Raw genomic sequence first — 10,630 nt, 5'->3', positions numbered from 1 at the left:
TTTACATTTAAACACTGTAGCTTGTCCGTTTTAGCTTTTATATGTTATATATTAAAATTAAAATTACAAACAAACCAGACTTAAACCGAGTCAGTTAAGTAATGAACTAACATCTGAAAAGTGGTAAATTGTTTTTAAACTTGAGAAAGCTGATGTGAAAGTTGCGTACTCTTATTGACTTATTAATGACTAACCACCTTTGAGAAGAACACCACTGCATTGTAACGTAATATTTACTAAATTATTATATTTACAAAAACGTTTTGCATTTTAACCTCATTTGTGTTGGATATGTTTAAAAAAAAGAGACGCATATTTTGAGGTTTTCAGAAATTAATCCAATTAATTTTGTGTCAAGGAACAAAATAACAAATGGAAAAGCATGATGTTGTTTTTATTTGCCTGAAGTCAAGTCTCATATGATGACACATTGGCTTATTTTGCAATATACCTACGCACAAATGATGTTGCAGGGAAGTGACATCTGACTTCTTTTTATTGCCTAAACAACCGTAAATCGCAGGGAGGCTACGTTACTGTTGGATCAGGTCCATGTAGGACTTGTAAGAGGATGGCAATGTGCCTGTGCTTTCTGTAGAAGATCCCAGACGTCATATGAGACAGCTGAGAAAAGCATGCTTCTTTGCCTAAAGACACTAGCGAGTGCTTTACTCTCCAGCACGGTCTGGACTGTCCAGATGGACATGAGAGGATTACATAACCTGTTATCCAGTTGTCAACTTTGATCTCTAATATTCTCTTCAGTCCAGATATTTCATTCCACATATTTGAAATATTATCAGCTGGATGTAAAATCATTGGAGATATATATATATATATACACATTGATCTGACCCCAATAACCTACAATATAACTATAAAAACATGATGTACACCTCAAAATATAATGTTCACCAGCAAAGTGATGCATAACCAAATTGTGCTCTACAAACCATGCACGAATAATTTGTGTAACCAGGAGAATTTGTTTGTCTCGGTTCAAGACTAGCCAGCGATAATCCATGCACGTGGTAGGCAAACACCCAGAGTGATCTTTCCTGCTGATGACTTTACAAAGAAGTGCTGAGAGAACATGTCGCCCCAGGGGTCAGGCCAGCTGAGGTGCTGTCAGGAAGACTAATACAGATAGGATATGTGCCGGAGGTTTAATTGAGACCTTGTTTGTTGGTGTTTAGCAACTTCGGGAAAGTATTGCATGCCATCGTTTGCCCTCTTGCTTGTAGGTGGTGAAAAGCAGGTAAGAATCAATGCTGCTGCTGTGGGAGAATGAGAGACTGGAATCGGGTCAAGGCAGTGTTGAATAAAATTGCTCATCGATGAAGATGTTCTTCTGCACCACCCACACTTTAAAGCTATAGACCAGCTTTAATTATGACCTCACATGGTTAAGTGTCCATTTATTAATTTGAGATTTTAACATTAAATATTTGTATTTGAATATTTAATAAGACACACTTTGATCTTTGTACCAGGATGACCATATTATAGTTGGCAGAAAGAAGACTGCTGAGTTAAAACACTGTACATTGTTGGAAGGCACAAGCATTTACTCACCTTGTCATTTCACAGTGTAAAAAATATATATATCCTGTCAAAATCTGGCAGTTGTTTGCCAGAAGTTCTCTTTGAAAAATAAAAAAAATATGACATTTTGGTAATATGCATAATAATAAAAAAATAGCAAAAATAATGCAGTAAACATAAAAAATGTAAGACAATGGAAAACAAAACACCTAATGTACATAATAAAAAATGTAAACTATTTATATGAATAAACTGGCTGATTTCTAAACTAAAATTAAATGAACTATAAAATAAACTAAAGTAAATGTAAATTATATACAATTGTATGTGATGTATAGCACAGGGACTTTAGATAATATAAATTATATGGTAACCCCAAAGATTGACAGTATTTTAAATATAATGCAATGTTTAATCATTACTTGCTGTTTTAGTATGTTCTTACATGCAGTGCTAGATTTTAGATTTCACAACATGATTTGACTGCAGAGCACTCAGTCTTTATCTTCATTTACTACTCGTTATCTAAACTTTCACAGCACGAACACACACGCAAACCTTAGCAACTGCAATCATGTGACATCACTCAGCCGATTCTGAGAATTTGCTGTACATTCCAGTGGTGATACGAGGGGTGTAGAGCAGCCCTCTTTTCATCTGCTGGGCGGTGGATGGGTGGACTTCTCTAAAAGTGTCAAGTGCATTTGGTTGTACTCCCACAACTCTCTTCTTCCAGATTCATCAGCCAAGATGTCTTGTTGTTTGTGGGAGGGAGGTAGAATTAATAACTGGGGTCATTGAGAGGTGCAGTATGCGGTGGAGTGGATGGACACTTACCTTTGCAGGCGTGCTTGCTCATGTATGCCAGCCGTGAGCTGCAGGTGTTAGAACGCCTCTCTTAAGCGAGCTGTGATGTCAGCTACCTTTTGCACCCATTCAGGAATGCTTCGGTCTGCTAGCCAAGACACTGTTTAGTCATGGTCTCTTGAATGAGACAAGATTCTGCAAAGCAGGGACCTACAGTAAGGATGAGCGGGATGGTTGATAAGATCAACTAGCTGATTACTATGATTTAATTAACTATTTTATACACACACACACACACATACATATATTTCTAATCTAAAAAAAAATTTACAATACGGTTCAAAAGTTCAAAAGCAAGAGAAAAAAAAATTAATCCAGCAAAGATGCATTAAATTGTTTAACGGTAAAGATGAACCATTTCTATTTCAAATTAATGTTGTTATTTTAAACTTTCTATTCATCAAAGAACCCTGAACAACTGTATTCTGGTTTCCAACATTGTTAATATTAATAATAATAAGTTTCTTGAGCAGCAAATCAGCATATTAAAATGAATTGAAAGATTATATGACACTGTAAACTGATAATGATGCTGAAAATTCAGCTTTGCATTACAGGAATTAATAATATTTATAAAAAATGTTTTTTTAATGTTTCATATGAATATTTTCAGTGTTTTTTTTTTGTCTTTGAATAAATTATAAAATAAAAAATTGATTGGTCAAATACAATTTTATTCACACACACACACACACACACACACACATCAGTGAATGAGTAAATACAGAGGCTTTTAACAGTTTGCAACTGAATCTCCACTGTACTGCCCTTATTTGTTGGTTGCTATGGTCACAGAAAGAGGAGGAAGGGAACAGGATGATGACTGTTTATAAGTTAGAGATAGGGACACAGGTAGTAGCTAGTCTTGGCTGCACTATTGTGTTTTCTAGATTAGCAGTTAAGTCCTTTGCAAGATGTTTTGTTTCTTTGAAAGTAATTCATGTGGAAAAGCCAACATGGCCTTGGAAGTATTACGGACTTAGACTTTTACACCTGCCCTTTAGAAACCATCACATCTTATTTTCCCACGGTGGTCCTTTTCTCTTGTTCCCAACCTGTGGCCAACCGGACAGAGTCTCTTGCCATTGAGAAAAACTGTTTTGCTTCCACAAGTTTTAACTCCAGACGAGTTTTTAACTGTACACATGAGGATATATACTGGTAGTTATATACCGGTTAGACCACAACATAAAGTCCTTCGTGTACATACAGAGCTGTAAAAACATGCTGGTTCACTAAAGGTGCATGGCTACAAGGTGAAAAGGGCAAATGAGTGTCTCCACCCACTAGCGAGAGCCATAGAGGAGCAATTTGGGGCTCCCCCTCTCCAGGCCAAAACAGCCACTCTGTGACTGTTACATAAGCAGACAGAGAAATGTTCACTCAACAGTCATTATATCTGCTCGGATGTGCTAGGCATTGTCTGGGAAAACTCAAGGTCCACTACCAAATACATGCTGACATGCACATGAAAGCCAGAGGCCTTGTGTCAGAACGTCTGAGCTCCAAAACATTCCTAAGACTGTTGTTCTCAAATAATGTATTTATTTATTCATTTATTTGTTTAATAGCTATGTGATTTCTTGAGTCAGTTAAATTAATTAAATCCATAATGAAGCCAGTTGCTCATCGGAGGTGAATACAGAAGTGAGGCTAGTGTTCCCATGATGTTCAGGGAGAGTGTTATGTCATTATGTTTTAATGAGTGGACTGCAGAGCAGCTCTCTGCGTGTGCCCACGCTCTGACCTCATCCTGAACTCAAACCTCACACTGTGCATCCACTGCACCCTTGACACGTCACATCTCATGCCATAAATCTGCACGCCTCACAGTCTCAGAGCTGAATTATGCCATCCTTTGGTCACCGCACATGCAGTTTCACCGCCCAATGAGTCAAGGTGCTGAGCTCTAGAGGTGGAACCTATTGTTATGGAAAGAAATTTCTGATGACATATAATGCTGCTCCTTTTTTTTGGTTCAAGGTGAACCTCAATGGCTGGTGGTAACTGGTATAAAATCCCTGGGTTTAGTTCCAGTGTAGCATATTGTGCTGAGTTTTATTCATGTCTATAGGATACAATGAAGTGGAAATAATGGTGTTTCTTTCAAATGTAATTAATTAATGCATGGTTTCAGTTTTCTTTTCTGTGTGATGATATAAAACAGGGGCGGCCAACGTCAGTCCTGGAAAGCCACAGTCCTGCAGGCTTCAGCTCCAACCAAAGGGTTAATAGAAGGATACAGGGAGACATATGTTGGCCACCTCTATATATAAAAAAATCTATTTTTTTGCAAAGCAAAAAATACTATTATTTAGCAGTACATGTGCAATGTATCAGTATAGGACTCTGTACATATCAATGGCTCATAAAAGCTGTAACTCTGCAAAAGGAACAACCACTATGCTAATATCACATGATTAGTTGTGTCTTTGAGAAATTAGAAAGTTGGCACCAACCTGCAAACTAAATTAAATTTTTTATTTTTGTATTTAATTTTGCAGTATTCCAGAAAATATAAATTTATGTTGCAAATTGCAACTCAGTCCTCTTTTAATAACTGCTGTGGTAGCTCCAGAGATCAGTTACTTAGAGAGACAAGTCATATCATTATTTACCGCACCTTTAAAATACAATTTAAATTAACAGTTGGAGAGTATTGTTTGTGAGCTATTCATCATCTTGGTGTCACCAAAGGTGTGCAGTCCTGCTCTTGGAGATCCACCTTCCAACAGAGTTGAGCTCCATGCATAATTAAACACACCTGAACCAGATAACCAAGATCTTCAGGATCACTAGAAGCTAAACTCTGCAGGAAAGTGGCCCTTCTGGAGAAGGATTGGACACCCCTGATCCTGTTGGTTAATAGATGCCTTTATTTAATTAAAAACCAAACCAATCCATTAATACATTGCTCATATTCTTTTTTTTGTTTTTGTTTTTACAGCCGATTTGGAAAGAAGGATCGGACACCTTTGGAACTCTAGAAATGTGGCGCTGCATGGTTTACAATGAGACGGACAACAGCGTGGACCTCCGGCTCTGCCAGGACTTTGGACTCATCCTGTCCGTCTTCTCTCTGGTGTACCTCATCGTCTGCTTTCCAGTGGGGCTCTGCTACAATGTCCTGCTGGTGGTGGTCAACCTTTCCAACAAGGTCACTATGACCATGCCTGACGTCTACTTTGTGAACATAGCCATTGCTGGCCTGGTGCTCAACTTGGTGGCCCCAATAGAGCTTCTGGGGCCCAGTTTTACACGCTGGCCCATGTGGGAGTACAACAACGAGCTCTACATTACCCTTCTCATTCTCTTCAACATCTCCTCTCTAGTCATCATGTACTCCACGACCTTGCTCAGTCTGGACTATTACATCGAGCGGGCTCTCCCGCGCACCTACATGTCCAGCGTCTACAACACCAAGCACGTCTGCGGCTTCATCTGGGGCGGTGCCGTTCTCACCAGCTTCTCTTCTCTGCTCTTCTACGTATGCAACCACGTCTCCACTAAGATCATCGAGTGCTCCAAGATGCAGAACAAAGAGGCGGCTGATGCCATCATGATGTTCATTGGGTACGTGGTGCCAGCGGTGGCTGTGCTTTACGCATTCGTGCTAATCCTCCGCATCAGGAAGGAGTCCACCCCTTTGGACCAGGACTCTGGGAGGCTCGATCCATCCATCCACAGGTTGCTGCTGGCCTCTGTGTGCGTGCAGTTTCTTCTATGGACTCCATACTACACGACCTTACTGGTGCACACAGTGGCTGGAGCTCCTGGGAGCCATCCCAACAAACAGCACCTTACCACATACTTCTTCTTGAGATGTTTATCCGAGCTGCTCGCCTTCAGCAGTAGCTTCGCCATTCCCCTCATGTACAGGCAAATGAACAAGAACTTTTCCCATAAACTCCAGCGGCTTCTAAAGAGGTTGCACTGCAGGGACCAATCGTGTCCTCACGAACGCTCCGCAGTACAGCAGGTGGTCACATGAGGGCTCGTGTCCAGTTAGACCTGCTTCTCCCTCATTGGCACTTACTCCAAATCCACAAAATAGAACCAGCACATGAACCTGGATATATATTGCGTGCTGAAAGGAAGTATTCTGCTCACCACAAGGAGTGGTATGTGTCTCTGTGAAATTGTGGAACTTTCGTAACGCTTAACGAATTAACTTTATTTGTCCATCTCTGTGGTGAATGGGCGACTGAGAAGAAACCACTAAGTGCTGTTTTTGTTTAAGCTATGTCTATTCTTTGGGTTTTTGGGCCTGGGGAAAATCTCAATCCATCTGATAGTCTTTTCGGTCGGTGGGGGGTGGATGTCGAACTATGTAAGGCATAGCCTTCTAATGTGATGCTTTTAGACCAACCGTTTCCCTTTTAGCTCAAGGCTACATTTCGCACCAGGCTCTCTGTGTTGTGATCCACAACAGCATAAGCTCTTCAGTCTGGATTGAGTTTTCTGGTCACACTTTCCATAAAAACCTCTCTGGTAGACGCTAGTAAACGCAATATAATTACCTCAATTTCACACACCAACGGGCATTACATTGGAATGGTCTAACCAACTTTTACAGCACTCAGAAATAACTCAATGAGACTGATATCAGGGAGCGGGAAAGATTGTGTGTATGTGTGTGGTTGCGTGCTGGTGGTTGTGGGTGTGTGTTCTCGGGTGCTTGCTGCTAAAGTGATGTGCATCATAACTGCACAGCTGCTCAGCCATATTAATTCCAATCAAATGTGTATAGCTTATTAAGACGAAGCTATAGAACGATCTACTTTTAAGTAGATCAACTAGTTTTAAGGTCAACTAGTTAGAGATTTAATCTTTATTCAATACTTTTTCAATCATTAGTCTGTTACTACTGTAATTATTATCCATGCACCATGAGGACGTAGTTAACAATTCATGCTTTTGATGGGAAACCAAGTCGCACAAGTCCTTTTGATACAATCAGACATATTTGGTTTCACTTAACAGCTTTATGCAGTAGATTATTTGGTAAAACTGCTCAAAATTGTACTGGAGCCTACTGTTGATTTCTGAAAGTATTGATTGGACTTCAGTGCTTCTAAGCGATGAATCACATTGGGATAACATTTCCTTTCTAATGTGCATATCCAAAAGAGATAGCTTGTATTGAGATTAGTTGCATGATTTCATTGTATGCATATTTAGAGTGATATGCATCGGTGCTCTCAGTCTGAGAGAAAATTGTAGACATTTCCAGAACATAATACTCAAGAGGCATGATGGGAAATAGTACAGTTTAAGCTACTAAATGGTTTGTTGTTATCGAAAATGTCTTTTCTTGTTTTTCTCGAGTCAGTGGATGCAAAATTAGTATGTTTTGGAGAGAAAGCACTGCATGTGAATGGAAGACTGAAGAAGTATCATTTGAATGCATGTATGCGAGGGAGAGAATGTATTGAAGTCATGAAGGGGAATCAAATCAGTGAACCCTCAATCATAAACAATGAAACGGCCTCAAATTGCTATGTTATGGTTGTTTTTAGTGTGCTAATGCCAGTATGTATCATATTAAGTGATATATGTGTATATATTGTACTTCAGAGATTTACTGGAAAAAACAGACATGCCATTTTAGATTACAGTATTATTTTCTCAGAGATTTATTTAGATACTAAAGTGTCAGTCATCCTCTGTCCCATACCGAGTCAAAGACTTGTTCAATAAACTAACATGAATATAATCCTGCTTGGCTCTTTTCTTTTCTTTTTTTTTTTTTTTAATCCCCACGTCTAAAAACATCACTGCTTTCCAAATTACAAATGAGGAAGCATGTTATGGTTTGCATCAACAAAACAGGTATGGATGACTACTCACTCATTCATACCAAAGAAAAGGAAATAAATATAGTTTATGCCACAGATGCAAAAAATAAAATAAAAATAAATTCTTGGTGCGAGTCTCAGAATAGTGCCAGGCCCCAGGAGCACAAACCACACTGAAATGTTTTTTGGCAGAAACGGTTTGTTTAGTTGCCCATCTTCAGAGCAGCAACAGCCACAGACATTAGAGCTTATTCTGCTTGTTTTTCAACTGATAATTTCTGAAAAACACATTTTCAGAACTCTTTCAATAAGAGGGCGAGTTTGGGTAATTTCAAGTAAATTGTTAAAGATAGTGGAAACTGCATTGCAAAAAGAATGACTGCTACCTTACAGGTTTTCCAAACAATGTCCAGGTAAAATAAATAATTAAATGAGTCGATGTTTCTGCCGTTGAGCTAGTCAGGATTCTTTAACAAAAAGTGCAGTTTTTTTTTTTTAAACGCCACTTTCTTTTCTTATTTTTCTTATCCTTTTTATACATCTACATAGAAAAATAAATAACTTTATTTTATTGCTGTTATGTACAAAGGTCAATCATTTTTGTTTGCCGTTTAAACAGGAATACACATTTCTAAACCACCTAAATGTTTGTAGAGTCAAGTGTAAAGAGACTATCCAGTGTTGACCATTTCAAATAAGCTTTAGAGAACGAGCTTAGCTTAGCTGACATAAGACGCTGCCGTGTGGACGCTCACAGAATAAGAACTCACCTGGGTTATGTTATATACTGGCTCGCAGAGGGGGCACCTGCAGTCAACAGAGTCAGGGGTGTGTGTGTGTACGTCTGGAATCAAGTGAGCTCGGTCAGAGTGGGAGTAGACCGAGGGGCCCCGTTCAGGCCGCAGCACTGTGTGCAGTTTCTACGAAGTGCCTGTGGCGTCCCCAAACCAAGCCACAAAAACCCCTGCGAAAGAAGATCATTCTAGACATTCTGAGAATTGTTTTGGCTTCTGAACACCCCCTGCACAACATATCCGCCTGTCACAACACAAGAGCAACATTGTCCGATATGGAACAATGGAGCCAGGGTGAGTATCGGAATGTTAAACAAGGAACCAACCAGGAAACATGAACAATTCCATCTTGTTTGGCAAAACACTCCAGAACTTTATTGTAAGTGTTTTCTTTTTTTTTTTCAACTATTTTGTTTTAGTTATATGAAGGTCCCATAATTCATACTCATCGTACTTGAAAATGTTTTACCATACCTTCTTTATTAAATTTTTTTATTATCTATTTTATTATGTAAAGACATGTATATATATATATATATATATATATATATATATATATATATATATATATATATATATATATATGTATACTGCTATCATTTCCAAACAGTACTGACACAATATATCATTTTAAATGATTATGTAGACTAGTGAATTATCATTTTTGTTTAAAATGTCCACTGCTGGAGATATTAAATAACTATATCTGAAAGTCATTAAGTTTAAAGAAAGTGTATTTTCTAAGAGTCCATTTCCACTGTTAAAGAAACCCCAATAACTGTGCTACTGATAGGGTCCGGTGACAAGCTTTACAGACATATATTTTGTGTTTGTAGTCATTTTATTTAAGATAGATCCATCAGTCAAACTGTTTTTGACTGGCCGTAGTTGTAATTTCTTTAGAGGGGATGAAATTTGAGCTTAACCAAATGAAGGCACCATTGCATTAAGGACAACCCTTTAATCTACTTTGAAGAGGACCCTTCAAAATCATGTCACTGCCTCTGCACGCCTTCACTTCATATATGCATGACAAACTCTTGTTTTTAGCAAAAGCATGCAGAAATTGTTTTGTACAGGCAGCCTAAACAAAATACAGATTGGCTGGGTCTGCTAGATCCAGAATTGTCAATGCACCGATTTGCTCAGCTGTTCTTCGTTTTCACATCTGTGTAGAATAAACTACATATGGGCTGAATAAAATAATGGATTCCATGGATGACTTTCTCCATTAATAATTCAAGAAGGGCAAATCAGAACCGTTTACCTTACAAGCACGAGCCATAATCAATATGCTTTCTCTTTTTGCAGCAATGATGCCTTCTTGGATATTTACCTCACCTCACGCATCTCTCTAAAATACTTGATTCTGATTGGTCAACCGGTGGTCAGACATTTCCTCACATCCAGTCAGACATTTCCTCACATTTCTCACATCCATAACAATAATACTCACGAATCTCACCACTAATTTGCACTTTCATGTTTCATGCAAATGTAATCTTGAGTCTCGGTTATTGATTATAGTCTATATGATTTCAGTGCTTGTATTGCTATAGCTAACACTGTTTCAGCATTTGTCTTGTTTTGTAAATTGTAACGGACAATTGTAATTGTATTTTTTTC

General features: G+C 38.5%; 1 protein-coding gene across 1 annotated transcript in view; it reads left to right on the top strand.

Annotated features, from left to right (window-relative positions):
* The window catches only part of LOC113071510 (probable G-protein coupled receptor 146), an 8,903-nt gene extending 775 nt beyond the window's left edge, over window positions 1-8,128 (top strand). The window contains exon 2 of the mRNA XM_026244853.1: window positions 5,360-8,128. Within this exon, the coding sequence (XP_026100638.1) occupies window positions 5,402-6,403 (1,002 nt within the window). The 5' untranslated portion in view covers window positions 5,360-5,401 and the 3' untranslated portion in view covers window positions 6,404-8,128. The remainder of the gene's footprint in view (window positions 1-5,359) is intronic.
* Window positions 8,129-10,630: the final 2,502 nt, after the last annotated feature.

Source organism: Carassius auratus, unplaced genomic scaffold, assembly GCF_003368295.1.
Source record: "Carassius auratus strain Wakin unplaced genomic scaffold, ASM336829v1 scaf_tig00007487, whole genome shotgun sequence".
NCBI lineage: Eukaryota > Metazoa > Chordata > Actinopteri > Cypriniformes > Cyprinidae > Carassius > Carassius auratus.
The sequence above is the reverse complement of the archived record's forward strand: the minus strand, read 5'-3'. Positions and strand labels throughout refer to the sequence as shown.